The sequence below is a fragment of the Pelodiscus sinensis genome, chromosome 9, assembly GCF_052426305.1.
Source record: "Pelodiscus sinensis isolate ZL-2025 chromosome 9, ASM5242630v1, whole genome shotgun sequence".
NCBI lineage: Eukaryota > Metazoa > Chordata > Testudines > Trionychidae > Pelodiscus > Pelodiscus sinensis.
Window position 1 is genome coordinate 21,120,618 of NC_143060.1, and position 20,047 is coordinate 21,140,664.

Below are 20,047 nucleotides of genomic sequence, written 5' to 3' on the forward strand. Positions count from 1 at the left end.
CCGGCGGGGGAGCAGCCCAGGCGCGCCTGGGATGCCCCCCCGCCGGCTTCCCCCGAGGCTTTGAAAGCCGTGGAGGGGCTCCGGCGGGGGAGCAGCCCAGGCGCGCCTGGGATGCCCCCCCGCCGGCTTCCCCCGAGGCTTTGAAAGCCGCGGAGGGGCTCCGGCGGGGGAGCAGCCCAGGCGCGCCTGGGATGCCCCCCCGCCGGCTTCCCCCGAGGCTTTGAGGATCCTACTTCGCGGATTTTCAGCTATCGCGGTCGGGTTTGGAACCTATCTACCGCGATAAACGAGGGTTCACTGTATACCTAGACTTTAGTAAGGCATTTGATACGGTCTCGTATGATATTCTTATTGATAAACTAGGCAAATATAACTTAGATAGGTCCACGATAAGGTGGGTGCATAATTGGCTGGATAACCGTAGTCAGAGAGTTGTTGTTAATGGTGCTAAATCCTGCTGGAAAGGGATAACAAGTTGAGTTCTGCAAGGGTCTGTTTTGGGACCCATACTGTTCAATATCTTCATCAATGATGTAGATATTGGGATAGAGAGTACGCTTATTAAGTTTGCAGATGATACCAAACTGGGTGGGGTTGCAACTTCTTTGGAGGATAGGGACATAATTCAAAATGACCTTAGCAAGTTAGAGAAATGGTCAGAGGTAAACAGGATGAGGTTTAATAAAGAGAAATGCAAAGTGCTCCACTTAGGAAGGAACAATCAGTTCCATACATACAAGATAGGAAGCGACTGTCTAGGAAGGAGCATGGCGGAAAGGGATCTAGGTGTCATAGTGGACCACAAGTTGAATATGAGTCAACAGTGTGATGCTGTTGCAAAAAAAAGCAAATATGATTCTAGGTTGGTATCAACAGGTGTGTTGTAAGCAAAACTCGTAAAGTCATTCTGCCGCTCTACTCTGCACTAGTTAGGCCTCAGCTGGAGTACTGTGTCTAGTTCTGGGCGCCACATTTCAAGAAAGATGTGGAGAAATTGGAAAGGGTACAGAGAAGAGCGACAAGAATGATTAAAGGTTTAGAGAACATGACCTATGAAGCCAGGCTTCATGAACTGGGCTTGTTTAGTTTGGAAAAAAGAAGATTAAGGGGGGACATGATAGCGGTTTTCAAATATCTAAAAGGGTGTCACAAGGAGGAAGGAGAAAATTTGTTCCTCTTGGTTGCTGAGGACAGGACAAAGAGTAATGGGCTTAAAGTGCAGCAGGGGAGGTTTAGATTGGACATTAGGAAAAAATTCCTAACTGTCAGGGTGGTCAAATATTGGAATAAATTGCCAAGGGAGGTGGTGGAATCTCCCTCTCTTGAGATATTTAAGAACAGGTTAGATAGACATCTGTCGATGACCTCTCGAGGTCCCTTCCAGTCCTATTATTCTATGATTCTATACACGGAGGAAAGTACATTAGTTTTTTTTTAGTTTGTTTTCCAGTTTTAATATTCTAAGGTGGTATTAATAATATAATAAAGGAAAACTGATTTGACTGCTTTTGTTTTTAATCTGATAAGTGTCTCTTTAAATAAGGTGACAGTCTTATGATTCAGCCTGTAAAGTTGCATCAGGCCATGAAGGGGATATGGGTTTAGAGTTCTTTGGAAGCAGCAGGGGGTGCGTTTAGACTGGCAAGATTTTGCGCAAAAGCAATGGCTTTTGCACAAAAACTTGCCAGTTGTCTACACTGGCTGCTTGAATTTGCGCAAGAGCACTGACTTTGTAATGTACAAAATCAGTGCTTCTTGCGCAAATACTTTCATGCTCCCGCTCAGGAAAAAGCCCTCTTGTGCAAGAATACTTGCGCAAGAGGGCCAGTGTAGACAGGGAAGAACTGTTTTGCACAAAAAAGCCCCAATAGCTAAAATGGGGATCGAGACTTTCTTCCGCAAAATTGTGTCTAGACTGGCTACAGATGCTTTTGCGCAAAAGCACTTTTTGCGCAAAAGCATCCGTGCCAATCTAGACGCGCTTTTGCGGAAATACTTTTAACGGAAAAACTTTTCCGTTAAAAGTATTTCCGCAAAATCATGCCAGTCTAGACGCAGCCATAGTGAGCAAACCCCACAGCAGAGAATGGTTTTCAAATCATTCAGTAGCAACATCTCTTGTTGATTAAAGGAATAGCAGTTGGGGAAACAAAAGTTAGAAAGCTTTGATGGATGATCAAGGCTTAAGGGAAGCACAAATGCTATCTTGTCTAGTTGGGTTTGTTTTGTTTTGTTAACTGAAGACCTGTATGAGCTGCAAGATTACAGCCTATTTCAAAAGCAAACAAGGGATTTTGATCAGTAATTTCTGAGGATTATAAAAACTGTACTGTATTTATCTGAGGTCTTGTCTACACTGCCACTTTACTGCATGTAACTTTCTTGCTTAAGGGTGTGGAAAACACACATACGCATCCAAGCACAGCAAGTTAGAGCTGTAAAGCACAAGTGTAAATAGGCTCCCCTTGTGGAGGGGGTTTACCGCTCTCTCCCACCACTGATGCTGTGACCACACTGCTATGTTTAAGCACTGCTGCAGCAGCACTTTAAATTCAGCAGTGTAGACAAAGCCTTATGATTAATATGTGACCATGTTTCACCATACTTAGGTGTACCATCTTGAAATACATGATTCTACAATGAGTAGCTAAGGTTGCAGTGAAAAGTGTAACATGATACTGCATTTTTAGGTGGAGGGTGACCATGTAATAAAACACTATCATAGTACTTATACACAACGGGACAAAATTAGGGTTCAGGTGAAATGCAGAACCTTGTGGGGGTTTTTTACTTCAAACTGCACAATTTAGCATTCAAAGTTAAACATGTTCTTGGTATAATTTTTCCAAAACAATACAGATAATATGCATAACTTTATATGATTATACAGTTAAAAACACTAGAAATTTAAGCCTAGAAAGAAAAGTTACCTCTGCCTGCAGAAGCTGTAGACATAGTTCGTTCACGGTCTTTGGTCAAGTTAGATTTACTGCTACTCACACTTGTTGGTCTGCTACTTCTTTCTGCTACTGAAGGTGTTGTTTCCAAGACGTTAAAGGAATCATACAAGTCCCAAGAAGTGGCCATTATGCCTAAAAATGAATTACGCAGTACCATAGCACAGAGTTATGATCACCAGAGTTACAAACTTATCGGCCACCTACACACTTCATTTGTAATTGGAAATACAGTCATATGGTGTCAGACACAAAAATAAATAAAAGCAAACACAGTACAGTACTGGTTAACACACTAAAAAGTCAATTCTCCCTGCCTTTGACATCCAAATTTTAACATCAATAGCTTTGAATAGGACACCTCGAAACCACTTAATTAGCTTCATTAACATGGGTCCTACAATTGACAGGTGGTACTTTTGCTGTTTTCTCTCTCTCTCTCTAAATATACATTTTTCCTATGGGATGACACCACACTCCAAGCCCAGAACACACCCTTTCCCCCAGAAACGGCCTCTTGCCATGCTACCAGTGCTACCAGCAGGCTTCCCTGCTGACCAGACTCTTTGCCTGCAGCTCTACTGGCTGCAGCATCTCCCCATACCACCTTCATCCCTCTTACTCACACCCTGCCCCAGCCTGCTCAAATACTGCCCAGCTGGCACACCCACCGCCTCTTGCCACACCACCAGCGCTGCTGGCAGACTTCCCCGCTGACTAGCCTCCATGAAATGGGGGAGACGGCGGCTCCTTCCCCACGCGTCCCCTGGAACAGTATCCACCTGCCTTTGGGCCCCCGTCCCCAGCCTTCCCGACCCACATTCTTGCCATGCAGCTTTTGTCTGCATTTGTGGTGCTGAGAGGCTATGTCTACACTGTGGCTGTGTCTAGACTGGCAAGGTTTTCCGCAAAATCAGATGAATTTCCGGAAAAGCACTGACGATCTCATGTAAGATCGTCAGTGCTTTTCCGGAAATACTATGCTGCTCCCGTTTGGGCAAAAGTGTTTTTCCGAAAGACTTTTGCCCAAAAGGGCCAGTAAACAGCACAGTAGTGTTTTCCGCAAAAAAGCCCCAATCGCGAAAATGGCAATTGGGGCTTTTTTGCGGAAAACCGCTTTTGCGGAAAAGCATCCTGCCAATCTAGACGTGCTTTTCCGAAAATGTTTTTAAGAGAAAACTTTTTTCCGTTAAAAGCATTTTCGGAAAATCATGCCAGTGTAGACGTAGCCTGTCAGTTTTTGCCGGCAGAGAGTATGCTAATGAAGCACTCATTAACAACTTCTCATACTTCATTAGCATAATCTCTGCCTGAGGCTTTTTGCACAAGAGGTTTTGCGCAAAAACTAGCAATGTAGACGGATCCATTTTGCTCAAAAAAACCCTTTTTGTGCAGGATCCATATGCCTCAAAAAAGGATGAATACAGATCTTGCACAAAATGGATCCGTCTATACTGCTAGTTTTTGAGCAAAAAGCCTCGGGCAGAGATTATGCTAATGAAGAGTGAGAAGTTGCTAATGAGTACTTCATTGGCATACTCTCTGCCAACATAGCCAGACAGTATACAAAGGGAGCTCTTAGAAGAAGCAACTACTACATCCTTTTATTGCATGCAGAATGAGCTGCTCCCTGAACCAGTTTCTAAATCTCAGAGGGGTAGCTATGTTAGTCTGTAACTTAAAAAACAGGACCATATGTTGTTTAAGTTTTTTCAGTTTCTAAATGTCAGGAGATGGAGAAGTGAGGCAAAGGCCTTGCAGATGCTGCTACCCCTACTGACACATTTCTGTAGGAAGGAAGACTACTTCAGGTCACTCGAGCATCCCTACATCTTATGCTCAAGAAATGCAAACTCTGATATTCTGGTTGGCTCCTACATGAATGTACAAGCAGGGAAAGGACTCCCTAATGGAACTGCTCAGGAATTTTTTGAGAGAAACAGTTTTATGGGAAAAAAACGTATTTGTCTGAATGAAATGTTCTTCGGGAAAGAGAAATTGATAAATTTTTCATTTCAGATATTCTTTGCAAGTTTTAGAAAGTAATGAGATATAGTAAAAACATTCCATTTTGATATCTTTAAACAAAAAATCCAGTTTTTCTTGTTTGAAACTACTTTTCAAAACATTTTGATGGATCCAAACCAAATTTTCTTTTCAGATTTTCCGAGTGCAAAAATCTGAGATCTTAACTTTTCATCTCAGTTTGGGGTGAAAAAATCTTGAAATCACAACTTTTAGCAAAATACGAATACCATTTCCCACACAGGTCTACTTCCTGAATTCTTTGCCAGCCTGCTTGTGCACCTTAACAAAAGTAGCCTCAACCAAGTCCCAAGGTCTTCCTTTAATTTGTTTTAGTGTTCTAACATAAGAATGGCCCTACTGGGTAAGCCCTATGGTCCATTTAGCCCCGTATCCTGTCTACTGATAGTGGCTAATACCAGATGCCCCAGGAGAGACCACAACTGGTAATCATCATGTGATCCCTGTTTCTCCTGAATCTAAGTTTAATAACTAACGAGATATAGTAATAACAATTAGCATAGGTACAAAATGTTTAATGGGAAAGGGCTTGTAAACATTTGCTATATTTATCATTTTTCTGAATGATAATTTACCTTTATCCTCCATGAAGATTTTGTCACATTGCACTTCTTTAGTCTTTGGTGCTCCATTAAGAGTTTGCATCATCCTTTCCACAAAGCAATCATTACCAACTCTATTTTTACAAAGTTCTATATAAACGTTGTTCCTTTTCCTTTGAAAAATTACAAATATGTTAAAAAACCCAAATCTCTTCATATTAAAACCACACATTGAAAAAGATATGGTATTCTCAACTAAGGGCTACTGATCCTGTCTTTTTCAATGAAAGCAGAGGTTGTTTGGCTCCAAATATTCCATGGCAGTGGTTACTACTACCCCAACTTTGCCACATTGTTATAGGTCAGAAAAATATTATAGAGATGGGCCTGAGCCAAAACACCAGATCCAAACATTTTTAACTTTGGGGAAATTCAGATATAGTTCTGAAATGTGTAGCTCTGACCATCTTCACTACAGAATGAAGCTAATTAAATGCTGCCTAAATACAAAGGGGAATGTGATTAATCTATATTGTCTAGTCTCTAATGAGTGCAGAAACGGTGAAGAGGAAATGTCACTTTTTAAAGTTATTTTAACATTCAAAAAGCAGAAGTGGATTATACTGAACCAGAGTCTACAAAGTTTAGTCACTCTATACCCTCAGAAAGTCCACAGTATATGCTGTGCATACAGAGTCAGATTATTCCCCGCTATTCCCTTACTACATTCCTTGGATAGCAGAGTGGTGTGATCTTATATCTTGTGGCTGGAGACCCCTTAGGAACCAGGATGGATTGATTACCTCCTCCCTGCATCCTGTACCATAAGCAGCTGGCCATCAGTAATAAGATGTTAAATATGCCAAATGCTGCTGGTAGGCCAAATCATGTGTGGGAGTCTGAATCCCAGCCCTCATAGCTTAATTCTGCAAATGCATTGTGACAGACTTTTAGAGTTCATGGGGGTGGGCGGAGCCCTAGCACACTCTACCCAGTGAAGTTCCTAGGGAGAGGCCAGGAATCTCTGGGTTTTGGGGTTAACTCCTGGCCAAGGATCAGACAGTTACTCTAGGGAGGAAGAGCAAGACTCACAAGTGACTTTTAAGTACCTTGTGAATTACAGTCTCATTTATGATTTTTCTGAACCTGAGTTAGGCACTTAGGTTCTTTATAAAATGACTATAGAGAGATAGGTGTCCTTAGACCAGTGGTTTCCAAACTTTTCGGCATCACGCCCCCTTTTTGATTTTTGAGAAACCCTCACGCCCCCCCCCCTCCAAAAAAATAGCAGCAAAACTTGGGGTGGGATTGACCGGGGTGTGTGGCTGGGTCACGTCACACGCTCCCCCCCCCCCCCCGGAATTTCTTCACACACCCTCAAGGGGGCATGCCCCCCCCCCAGTTTGGGAACCCATGCCTTAGACTGTGATTCACAAAAGACAGCATACTACAACTGGAGAGACAGAGACCCCCCCCCATTAGAATATCACATGGTTCAGTGGTAGAGCACTCTCCTGAGGGGTGGGAGATTCCTTTTCAAATTATTTCTCCCCATCAGACAGAGGAGGAGATGAACCCAGATCTCTCACTTCAGAGGTAATGCTCTAGTCACCGGGTTGCTAAGAGTTGTAAGGAGGATAGCACTACCACCCAGCTGCTCCTCCTCTGGCCAGATTCTGAATAAGATCCAATGTGTAAGACAAGTCTCTGAGCACACCTATGAGTAGGGCCCTGCAGGAAACAGGTAAGCCTATTTACCTTGGTTTGTGAATCACACTGAGGCTTAGGTGGGAGATAGTCACATGGATGCCTATACTGAGGCACCAGAGTGCATATCCAGAGGCAGACATTTAGGTGCTGAGGAAATATTTACTCTGTACATTTAGGTGCAAGCTTGTTTAGGCCCCTACAGAAAATGGCTGAGATTTGTCAATCACGATGGAGACTAAAATTGGGACTTAAGTGCCTAAATGTGGGTTTAGTCACTTAAGTCTGGGGTGTAGCCACCTATGAACTTTTGTTAATTTAGTCTAAAAGGCCAAAGTGAAACTAATTAGCTGAACCTATTTAGGATCTACACTTTTAAAAGGAGCTAAGTTACGTTAGTGCAATGGTTTTCACAGTTGATTCGCTGGCCCACTGGGGTAATGCTGGTGGGCCCGCAATGGTTCGCCATTTCCAGCCACGGGGAGCTTCAGGAAGCAGCAGCCCAAGATAAATAATGCATTGTAGGCTCGCCAGTGGCGTAACCCAGCAGGCCTATGACCCAACTGTTTGTTTATATATGTGTTTATACATTTGTTTAGGAATTACTGACTGAAAAGATACATGGAAAACATACATCCAGAATTTTTTACCAAACTTGTGGGTTGGTTTATTTTTATTTATTTTAATAAACCTGAACTACTATAGGTAAACCAGAAATCCCAGAACATTTTTCTGTATCAAAACATAACTCCTGAAGGCTCTCTAACCACACAGAACCTGATCCTCCCATAACTTACCTGCAAGCACAGCATTAACGACAATGAATAACTGTTTAAAAGCAAGTTCTCCATAATAAATGCATTTTAATCAATAAAAAACTGCTCATGTTTTTCTGTTCCTAGAATGATAATGAAGCTCCAACTGATGGTAAATTAATTAAAGAATGACATTTGTTTGTTAAAGCCTTTTTACTTGAATAAAGGGAAATTATTTTAAATAAAACATTCATTTCAGTACTGGGTTTTGTCGTCTCTAAGGGTACATCTACACAGCAGTGTTATTTTGGAATAACTGAAGTTATTCCAAAATAACACAGTCGGCATCTACACTACAAGCAGTTACTTCAACATAATGTCAAAATAATGTTGAGCTGGAGAACTTCTTACTCCGACTCCTGCAACCCTCATTTTACAAGGAGGAAGGGAAGTTGGAGGCAGAGTGCTTTCTTGGACTTCCTGCTGTATAGACAGTGCCAAAAGCCGAAATAAGCCATTTCGACTTAAGCTACGTAATTGATGAAGCTCAAGTTGCGTAGCTTATTTCGGCTTTAGCCCTACTGTGCAGACGTGCTCTAAGTTACTACCCACCTCTGCTTTTCACTAACTGCTTTACCTGCCCAAGAAGATGAAAGGTCTAAACTGTCAGCAAGACAGCGTAAAGAAGACTAACTTGTTATAGATGGAAGTGAGTCCAATATGGCCTTTAGACAAAATTAATGTTTTGAAATGTAGATAGTAAGGACCTTGATCCAGTACATTCATGAGCCCTTTCAATTCCCTGGAGTCAATGGAAATTGAGGGCACTGACCACATTGTGGCTCAGGATGCCACAGGATATGTGCAATTGTAAACTGTAAATTGTAAGTGCAGATACATACTGCACTTTTTCAGCATCTTCAGATTCTACAGACACCATGACAGTTGGCATGTCGAAGAGCCACATTGTTTCTGTCTCCGTGAGGTAAATATCCACTCTCTTATCAATGTCTTCTTTTGTCAGTTGTTCTTTAATTTCTTCCCGCCTCACTTGTACTTCTGTCAAATCAGATAATGTGAAAATAAAAATATTTTTCTGTCTAAGATCAAAAGAGGAAAACTTAATTGTGAAAAAATAAGTGTTGACTATGAGCGATGTACTGTTGGCACTGAGTTCCTTGAGGGGTGCTCAGTACCCTCAACTTGTACTGACTTCAGTGTATCCCAGAATCTTACTTCAAAGCCAACAGTATGAATCTCTGTAATTACAGAAGTACATTTTCTTTACCAGATAAGCTAATAGCTGTGTCCCGTCTAGAACCAGGTTCTACTATTTCATCTGTAGTAGAGTCAGTTGTAGATATGGTTGATTTAGAAATACTGCTGCTTCCATATGTCCTTTAATAATAAAGAAATATACAGAAATAAGATGTGAGAATCCAGATATGGCCGTATTCAAAATAATAATAATAATTAATAATAAAAAACCAAAGTACTGGTATGAGGATAGCCTCGTCACTTTATATAGTGATTGTGCATACAGCAAATGCTTATGTTACAAAAGAAAATCATAGAAAGACACTGGAAAGACAATGAATTTATTGAAAAGAGAGTATTCTATGGTACTAAAAAGATCATTAGGGAGACTGTAATAAGATCTGGGATTCGTTCTTACATAGTTTTTTAATCCTGTAAGGTATTGGACACCATGGGTACATCTAAACTACATTTTTTTTCCGAAAGAGAATATGCAAATTCGGTGGGAATTTGCATATCTTCCAATCTCTCAAAAGAGGCTCTTTCAAAAGTAAAAGTAGTCTGGATGCGTTTTTTGGGGGAAAAAACCCTTTTTCGAAAAAACCGCATAAACCTCATTTTTTAAGGAAGGGCAGTTTTTTTGAAAAAGGTTTTGTTTTTTTCCAAAAGATCCTCTTTTGAAAGTGAGATCGGAAGAAGATATGCAAATCCCCGCAGAATTTGCATATTCTCTTTCCAAAATAGAACATAGTCTAGATATAGCCCATGTGATGCTATGAGCTCACAACTGCCAGGTGAGAATCTTCAGAACCTCTCACTATCAATCCTTTGAATTTTTTTTTAAATATATAGGAAAACATTTTAAAAATAATATACACTTAACACAATTAAGTTAAAATGAAAAAAGTGATAATATATGAGGAAGGAAAGGTGGTAGTGGTGAAGAATTTTTTAAACTTATTTATATAAGCTCCTACAATACTCAGAGAGCTGATAGAGGAGGTATCTGAGCCTCTAGCTATCATCTTTGGAAAAGCATGGGAGACAGGAGAGATTCCAGAAGACTGGAAAAGGGCAAATATAGTGCCCATTTATAAAAAGGGAAATAAGCACAACCCAGGAAACTACAGACTGGTTAGTTTAACTTCTGTGCCAGGGAAGATAATGGATCAAGTAATTAAGAAAATCATCTGTAAACACTTGGAAGGTGGCAAGATGATAGGGATCAGCCAGCATGGATTTGTAAAGAACAAATCATGTCAAACCAATCTGATAGCTTTCTTTGATAGGATAACGAGTCTTGTGGATAAGGGAGAAGCGGTGGATGTGGTATACCTAGACTTTAGTAAGGCGTTTGATACGGTCTCGCATGATATTCTTATCAATAAACTAGGCAAATACAACTTAGGTGGGTGCATAACTGGCTGGATAACCGTACTCAGAGAGTAGTTATTAATGATTCACAATCCTGCTGGAAAGGTATAACAAGTGGGGTTCCGCAGGGGTCTGTCTTGGGTCCGGCTCTCTTCAATATCTTCAGCAACGATTTAGATATTGGCATAGAAAGTACATTTATTAAGTTTGCAGATGATACCAAGCTAGGAGGGGTTGCGACTGCTCTGAAGGATAGGGTCATAATTCAAAATGATCTGGACAAATTGGAGAAATGCTCTGAGGTAACAGGATGAAGTTTAATAAAGACAAATGTAAAGTGCTCCACTTAGGAAGGAACAATCAGTTTCACACATACAGACTGGGAAGCGACTGTCTAGGAAGGAGTACGGCAGAAAGGGATCTAGGGGTTATAGTGGACCACAAGCTGAATGAGTCAGCAGTGTGATGCTGTTGCAAAAAAAGCAACATGATTCTGGGATGCATTAACAGGTGTGTTGTGAGCAAGACACGAGAAGTCATTCTTATGTTCTACTCTGCACTGGTTAGGCCTCAGTTGGAGTATTGTGTCCAGTTCTGGGCACTGCATTTCAAGAAAGATGTGGAGAAATTGGAGAGGGTCCAGAGAAGAGCAACAAGAATGATTAAGCGGTGAGGAGTCCTGTGGCACCTTATAGACTAACTGAAGTGTAGGAGCATAAGCTTTCATGGGCAAAGACCCACTTCGTCAGATGCATGTAGACAAGAATGATTAAAGGTCTAGAGAACATGACCTATGAAGGAAGGCTGAAAGAATTGGGTTTTTTTAGTTTAGAAAAGAGAAGACTGAGGGGGGACATGATAGCAGTTTTCAGATATCTAAAAGGCTGTCATAAGGAGGAGGGAGAAAACTTGTTCATCTTGGCCTCTGAGGATAGAACAAGAAGCAATGGGCTTAAACTGCAGCAATGGAGGTTTAGGTTGGACATTAGGGAAAAGTTCCTAACTGTCATGGTAGTTAAACACTGGAATAAACTGCCCAGGGAGGTTTTGGAATCCCCATCTCTGGAGATATTTAAGAGAAGGTTAGATAAATGTCTATCAGAAATGGTCTAGACAGTATTTGATCCTGCCATGGGGGCAGGGGACTGGACTCGATGACCTCTCGAGGTCCCTTCCAGTCCTAGTATTCTATGATATATAACAATTTTCTTAGTATACTTCCTTTCCCCAAAAGGTGTGTGTTTAAAAATATACACATGCATAATCCAGCACAGGAAAATAGGCTAAGGAAAGAATAACTCAAATTATAGATTCTATTATATGGATTATCAGTTCCAAAATTTAAAGTAACTAAAAATGATAGTGCACACACTTAAATTCATGTGGTGCTGCAATGGCAACTGAGGGCTAGATCTACAAAGCAGACTGAGCCTCAGCATTGAAACACCTAACTTTAGGTCCTTTCCCACTAGTGGAATCCACGGCCTTGGATGAAATGCATAGGCTCATTATACAATACATTAGGAGAGTCTAAGAATGGGATTCACAAAAGCCATCATGCTGAGCAGGGAACCACCTAAGTTAGCTGACAGGAAATGCTAAGGAAATGGGAGAGGCCTTAAAGTAATTTGAGAAGGGATGAGAACCCAGGTCTCCAAATATTCCTGGTACTAACACTTCTGAAGCTTACATGTATGGCCATTCTGGAACTATGTATAGTGTGGACCAGAATTTGACCTAAGGAATGCAACAACATACCTTGAAAATGGACCCACTAAGCTGGCATTAACTCCAGAAGTCTGATGGATGGACAAGGAAGACAGAAAATCAGATCCAGTGGCCCCTGAGATATCCTGCGCAGATAAGATTTTGCTTTGTCTGTGTAGTGAAGCACTTGGTTCTGGACGATAGAGTGGATGGGGAGTTACATCTTTCCCTTGCTCATCAAAAATCTGAATATTTAAATAAAACAATAATAAAAATCTTGTGTTCTCTAAACAAATGAAAATTATATGTAGCATGCAAGGTGAGTAAAGTAGTATCTTTTATTAGAACTAGTGAAAAAGACAAGCTTTTGAGCTACAGATAATATTCACCCCAGTAACTGACATACGCAGGGGGAAGGAAACCTCTCTACCAGCATACGTTGACAGAGTAGATGTTGTTTACACTGCCACTCTCCCTCAAGGGGTTCAGCCATGAGAAGCAGCTTGTTTCTGCCAAGAGCTTCTTAGGAACACTGCCAGTGGAAGCTGTTTCAGGAATACTGAGAAACTAATGAGCCACAACTCCTGCTTGGTCACCATTACTGATTTTTCAGGCTGTGCTGCTGTATAATAGTCATTGTGAAGGAACCTAGTAGACCTAACTTATAGCAAAATCTGGTACAAATCAGAGGCTAGCCGGTTCATAGCACTAATATTGTAAAATTATTATGGAACTTTATTACATTTGTATTAACTTCTCCCTAAAAAACTTTCATCTGCCAAAAAAAAAAAAAAAAAATACTGTAAGCACATTGTAAATTTCTAATCAGAATTTTCTTTATACTTTATATTGGAGTTTCTTCTCTCTGTCAACATCTCATGGATTTAAACACAGATTATTTTCAATTTAAGAAGATGATTGTTTCTCAAAACTGGTGATTTTCAAATCAACCACACTAATATTGGAGAAAGTTAATTTCACTGCTCAGTAAATATATATATATTTCTTGGCTATTTAAGTGAGTAATTGTATACCATTGTAAGCCACTTAAATTTCCCTACTCTAGTTTCCCATTTATAAAAAGGAGATAATACTTCCCACATAGAGTGCAGTGAGGCAAATATCATATATATATAGTGCCTTCACAATACTGGATAAAAGCTCTATCATTCAAAACATTATTATTACAAAATGAAAAATGTTCTTTCAAAATGTATTGTCCACTTTTTGTTTAAATAGGAGAACAACTCTAACGTACAGGCAGTCCCCGGATTACGTACAAGATAGGGACTGTAGGTTTGTTCTTAAGTTGAATTTGTATGTAAGTCGGAACTGGCGTCCAGATTCAGCCGCTGTTGAAACTGACCAGCGGCTGACTACAGGAAGCCCGAGGCAGAGCTGCTCTGCCCCGGGCTTCCTGGAATCAGCCGCTGATCAGTTTCAACAGTGGCTGAATCTGGAAACCTGGGACAGAGCAGCTGGGGCGCTGCTGGGTTGGTCCCGCAGCGCCGCTCCTCGGTGCTACTGGACCAACCCGGCAGCGCCCCAGCTGCTCTACCCCAGGCGTCGGCGAGAAAAGCCTGGTCTGCTGGGGGGGGGGGGCACTAGCTGTGGCCCCCCCCCCCCAGCAAACCAGGGAGACGCGGGTGGCGGGACCGCCGAGACGTGCCGCGGTCCCACCGCCCGCGTCCTCCGCGGCTTTGCTCCGCGTCTCCCTGGTCTGCTGGGGGGGGCCTCCCTGGGCGCCTCAGCAGACCAGGGAGACGCGGAGCAAAGCCGCGGAGGACGCGGATGGCGGGATCGCAGCTCGTCTCGGCGGTCCCGCCGCCTGCGTCTCCCATGTCTGCTGGGGTACCCCCCCAGCAGACCAGGGAGACGCGGAGCAGCTTTTCTCGCCGCGGAGGACGAGGGTGGCGGGACCGCGGTGCGTCTGGGCGGTCCCGCCGCCCGCGTCCTCCACGGCAAGAAAAGCCCCGTTCATATGTAGGGATCCGATGTAAGTCGGATCCACGTAACTCGGGGACTGCCTGTATTTGTGAAAGGAGACAGATTAACATAACTGGAACCTGAAATTCTCTAAGGCAGTGTTTCTTTTTTTATAAAGTACCCCTTTAAAAAAAATAAGTATCCCCAGGACCTACAGTTTTCAGACACACAACATTTTTTTCTACCATTGCAACACATTTGTTTAAACAACTCAATCGTAGCTAGGCGGGCTATGAAATTTTTGGGTATAAAAAGTACAAAAATAATAAAGCTCTGTAAAACTTAAAACAAAAATTCAGTTTTCTCCAAATTTCAGTTGTGTTGACTTACCCCACAGATTCCTCTCGAGTACCCTTAAGGGTATTTGTACCACTAGTTGAAAAACAGTGCTCGAAGAGAACATGTATACTGCATCTACTTTGCATCTATTGAAGCAGCCCATTATTTCAAAATATATTTCGAAATAATGGGCAGCTTATTCTGACATCCTGGTAACCCTCGTTCCACGAGGGTTAAGGGACATTTCGGAATAGCGAGTTATTTCGAAATTTGGTGTTATATAGACAGCGCCAAATTACGAAGTAAGCTATTTGAAAAGAACATCAAAATAAGCTATGCAATTTGCATAGTGCAAATTGTGTAGCTTATTTCAAGCTAACGATGCTGTGTAGGCATACCGGAGTGGTCGAGAAAGGCTTCCCTTGTCGACCGCGGCGCGTCTAGACTGCCCCGCTATGCCGGATCAGCTGATTGTCGGCACGCACAGCGCGGCGGCCATGTTTATTTTAATGAAGCGGGGATTACTAAATCCCCTCTTCTTTGCCTATGCTGAATAAACTATTTTACATGGCTTCGTCGATGGAGCCATGTAGTCTAGACATAGCCTAAGGGAAAAAGTCGTTCCATTGTACAGTGTCTTGTGCACTGCCTTTGCCATACATTCAAGGCTAATTAAATGGACAGGGCCTGTGTAAGACCCCTTCACTAGCAGAGAAATGCATGTATGTAATATGCTTTATCCGAGATTGACAATTTTTCCTGGTTTGCATGCAAAACCTTAGTTACATGTAACATACTGAATTTATAAAATGTATCATTCATTTATTGTATCTGGAATTAAGCTTTCCTTGAGCATTTAGCTGTTTGTATACAGCCTTAAACAAAAATGAAGTCAAGCAAATATGCTAGACATATCAAATATTTGCTAAAGAGGTGACAAAAGAAATATTTCCCTTTATGATGGATGGATGCCTAACATTAAGAAAAAAAAATCCTGCTTATTTTATTAAAAGCAAAAACCGTGGTCTCATCTATCTTATTTCCCCCCAAGACGCCATAGACAAGGAGAACAAGATAGCTTATAACATCAAAAGTACCAATGCCAAGGGAGTGAAACTTATGCACCTTCAAAATAAATTAATTTTAATTGCTATTCTTTTAAATTAACACATATGACTGATGTCATTTTGGGATAAAAGATCTTTTGTTAAAAAAAAAATTAAACATCCCTGATCAGCAAGAATAAAGGCATTTCCTACACTAATTCTCTGTACTTTCAAGGAATCAGGGAAGATACATTTTAAACACAGTTCATCATCCTTTCCAACTGGTTTTCTTGCCTTCTGGAACACCCACACTGTGGCTCTCCCTTTTCCTAGAAAGCCAACCCTTGTTACATTCAGAATGTTACAACTTCATACTTGCCAATCACATTGTCTCCTTTACCCCCTGGACTCCACCCAATCCTCCTTCCAGACAAGTTTTAAGATAAACAATTAAACAGAAATATTTGGTATTGCAAAGTTTATTACCTGAATGGTATGCCTGCTACCTATGAGAGACCCCTTATCTACAGTTTTGCCATCAGAAGCCATCAGCAAGCTTCTTCGACTCAATGATCCCACTCTACTTGGATTGAAACCACTAATGTAGCTCATTTGTTTTTGGCTGCCAATAAAAGAAACAGATGTCCTCTTCATCTGTAACTCCGACTTTGATGTCCTATTTCAACCAAACAAAATATGATCAAGAAAAGTGTGTAGATTATTTAGCAGATAATGACCAATATCAAGCTGTAGTGAAATCGTAGATTTCTATTACAATATATCAACCTCAAAAATATATAAGCAAATGTTAACTGTAAAATAATGGAATAGAAGAAATACTAATGTTCTTGTCTATTTATGGGTCTTAAGTGTGGTGAAAGGCAATGAGTATGGAAATGAAGAACCAAGAAGCACAGTCTTTGGATTAAAATGTAAACAGTGACTATATTTCCTGGTTTTGCTGTCCTGGCCGTTCCAACTTTTTTGACAAAAGTGGGCATTTGTCCCATCTCCTCTTGCCAACAAAGCAGACCATCCTCACTCACAGGTGAGAGGACGAAGGGGCGGGCTTGGAGGACCAGCTCCACACCCATAGTCAAAGGGAACTAAAGAGGTGGGGGTCAGAGGCAGGAGGGAGGCTGAGGGCTCAGACAAATAGTTCCCTATGCAAGTGGGCAATAGGCCAGGGTGAGGGACTTGAGGCACCAGTGGGGAGGGAGAACTTCAGGGGAGGAAGAACCTGGCCCCATGCAGGGGAGTAGCAGGGAACTCAGAGGGCAGTCCCGCATATGCAGGGTTGGTTTGGGTTGGTCCTGCACTAGGGCAGAAGTTCTCCCATTCTCCTTTTGAGAAAATATGGTCACCCTAAAACTACAGGATTGGGATTGAGGCCATATAGGTACAGTTCTCAACTCCTATCACAGATTTTCTGCTCGAGTTTGGTGAATCATGTTTCTGTGCTTTTGTTTCTCCCTCTGTAAAATTAGCACACTACCATTTCCCTCCTTTGCAAGGGAGCAGTGAGGCTTAGCCCATTGCCATAAAACGCCTTGGGATGATAAATGCAAAGAAAGCTTCTTGGTGGCAAGGTGCTGCAGGGAGGGGTGCACCTGAAACATGCCCCCCAAATCAGATGACGGAGATAGTACTTGTGCAGTAAGGCCATGATAACCAGCAAACTCCCACATCCTCAGTGCAAATTTACGGCGCAATGGCACCCAGCATGCTTGGGTTAGCGGAGACTAGGACTGCTAAATATCTATTAATTAATCAAATAGTCAATGGGATTTCCATCGACGATTTGATTAGTTGATAAGGACTAGTGCATGTTCCACCTTTGAAATGTACAAGAGCTGCTGATCCTAGGCTCCAGGCCGGTGCTTCCACTTTGAAATGTACAAGAACCCCAGTGGGGACTCTTGTACATTTCAAAACAGAAGCACCCTCATGGAGCCTGGGGATTCCCTGCTGTTTCTGGGCTCCACCCTGTGTTCCAACCTTGAAATATACTAGAGTCCCCGCTGGGCTCTTGCACATTTCAAAGCGGAAGCACTGTGTGGAGCCCGGAGTCAACGCAGCGTTTCAATCTTTGAAATGCACAGGGGCTCTTGTACATTTGAAAGAGGAAGTGCCATCGCTGCACCTCTTCCCTGTCCCACAGAGCTGGAGCTAGCTGGGAACCGGCTTAAAGCCAGCTCCCTCGAAGCATCCCCTCTTCTCCCCTCCGTGATAGAGGCAGCAATGGGGTTACCAGGTAGACCCTGCCAAAAAACCGGACACACTTAAAGGCCGGGGGGCGGGAGGGGGAGCAGAACTGGGAGGGGGGGTGTGGTTGAGGGAAGTGCTGCTGGCTGGGAGGAGGGGGAAGCCTGGGGGTGGGAAGCAGACCTGGTGGGGGAGGGGTGCAGCCACTGGCTGCAGTTGGAGTCCAAGGGGCCGCGCCCCCGGGCAGGCGCTCCCTTTAGTTGGGGGGGGGGGGGTGACTAGTCGACTAGTGTGTCCACTATCCCATAAGCTTGTGCTTACTGGAGAGTCGACTAGTCCCTTACATCCCTACCGAGACCACCACAGGCCTGAGCGCTGCCTGGGCAGCCAGGGCTTGGGGAGGTGGCAGCCCCCAGACCTGCCACGTGTTTTCTTGGCCCCGCTGCCCATAGCCGGGGCCGGACTCGGGCCCCTGCGGCCGGCACTCACGTGCTGACGACGATGCTTTGCCGCTTGCCCTTGCGGGGCTGGGTGAAGGACATGGTGCTGGCAGCGGTGCCGTGGGGGGGGGGGCGGCTCGGTGCCCGTGTCCTCGGAGTGGGGGGGCGGCTTCTACAACTCCGGTCTCAGCGACCCTGCACGCGCTCCTCCGCGAGCCCAGCCGGAGCGTGTTGACATGGTAACCATGGCAACCAGCTCCCAACGTGCGGCCAGGCGATTGGCTGGCCGAGAGGGACGGAAACACCGGCGAGACGCTGGGTTGACGTAGCTCGGTCGCGATAGGTCCGCCTCCGACTCTTCCGGTGCTTGGCTCGCGGCTCCTCCCACGAGCCAGGAGCCCTCCCGCTCCCCTAGGTACGGGAGCCCCGCAGAGCAGGGTCCAGGTGCTCTGCCCCCCCCCCCCCCGAACACTAGTCACGCTCTCGAGTTCAAACAAGCCTTCCTGTGGGGGGCTCCTACCTCCCTTCCTTAGGGCCACGCAGGCTGCCGCCCAGCCCCTCTCGCTGGAACAGAAACCCTTGAGAAAGCGAGAGATGGTGCACGCCGCCTTCAACTCAAGGGGCGTGGAGGCCAGTCGGGGATCTTATCTCCCTCTTTAAGGAAAACAATGTTGCATCAATGTGGGCAAAGAGTGCATGAAAGTAACAGCACTTAAGTATGAACGCCAGTGCCGTGAAAAAAACGGTCGCTTTGGAGGACTGAGTGTGTAATAAAATACATATTGGACAGGCCCGTCTGCAGGCACTTCTGTGGGGGATGTATGTGCTTTTTTTTTTTTTTTTGTAAATATGAACAGCAAGGGTGAGATTACACCACCACCCCCCCCCCCATGGTCCTCCAAATAAGCAGGGAAATCAGCCCCAGCCTGTCCCTGGCCAGCCAGAGAAAGGGGGAGGGAGGCTCAGGCAGCGTGCCACTCCTGCCTTCCCATGACTGGCAGGAGCATGTTTAGTTGGGGGCCCATAGGAAAGTGCTTTCTCACCCTTTGCACCCTCCCTTGCCTATGGACCTGTTGTTTATAACACATTTTCCCCCCAAAAAACACAACCACAGACTAAAAAACAAAATAGATTCAGTAGGCACAGTGTGGATGCAGGTTCCCTCTCAACATTTTGGTGCAATCCAGATTAATGATCTCAGTGTGCCTTTGGCAGAGAGAGTGTAGTGTGTGTGAGAGGCACATTGAGACTAGAAATGTACAAACTTTTAACACTTACATTGTTTAGCTATTTTGGTATTAGTTTAGATTGTAGGGGAGAGAATTAGAGGATAGAATAAAAAGAATAGTCAAGAATGCTCTTGTGGCTAAAGTACTAGACGTGTTTAGTTCCTGGCAAATTTCCATATTACTTAAGCTCTAAACATCATCTGTAAATAGGGTTAATAAAGTTTCTTTTCTCTGACACTTTACCAGCCTTAAGATTATTACACTGTGTTTATTTGTTCTGAAAGAGCTCTTTTGGAAAAAGGCTTCCTCGTAGAAAGAGGCTTACCACTGTCAGAAACCCACCTGCGTTCTTTTGACTTTCTGTCAAAAGAATGCAATTGCAGTGTGAATGTAGTTTTTCTAGAAAAAATGGCTGTTTTTCTGGAAAAATTCTGCAGTGTTAACATACTCTCAGGCTACATCTTCACTGCCCGTTCTTCCTGCAGAAAATATGCTAATGATGGACTCATTAACATAA

At 43.3% G+C, this 20,047-nt stretch overlaps 1 protein-coding gene across 1 annotated transcript in view; it reads right to left on the bottom strand.

Moving 5' to 3' along the window:
* Nucleotides 1-18,576, bottom strand: part of DNAI4 (dynein axonemal intermediate chain 4) — a 31,199-nt gene extending 12,623 nt beyond the window's left edge. The window contains exons 1-7 of the mRNA XM_075936182.2: nucleotides 18,351-18,576; nucleotides 16,143-16,332; nucleotides 12,397-12,590; nucleotides 9,296-9,405; nucleotides 8,910-9,066; nucleotides 5,579-5,718; nucleotides 2,931-3,092 (exon numbers count right to left, since the gene is read on the bottom strand). Of these exons, the coding sequence (XP_075792297.1) occupies nucleotides 2,931-3,092; nucleotides 5,579-5,718; nucleotides 8,910-9,066; nucleotides 9,296-9,405; nucleotides 12,397-12,590; nucleotides 16,143-16,332; nucleotides 18,351-18,403 (1,006 nt within the window). The 5' untranslated portion in view covers nucleotides 18,404-18,576. The remainder of the gene's footprint in view (nucleotides 1-2,930; nucleotides 3,093-5,578; nucleotides 5,719-8,909; nucleotides 9,067-9,295; nucleotides 9,406-12,396; nucleotides 12,591-16,142; nucleotides 16,333-18,350) is intronic.
* Nucleotides 18,577-20,047: the final 1,471 nt, after the last annotated feature.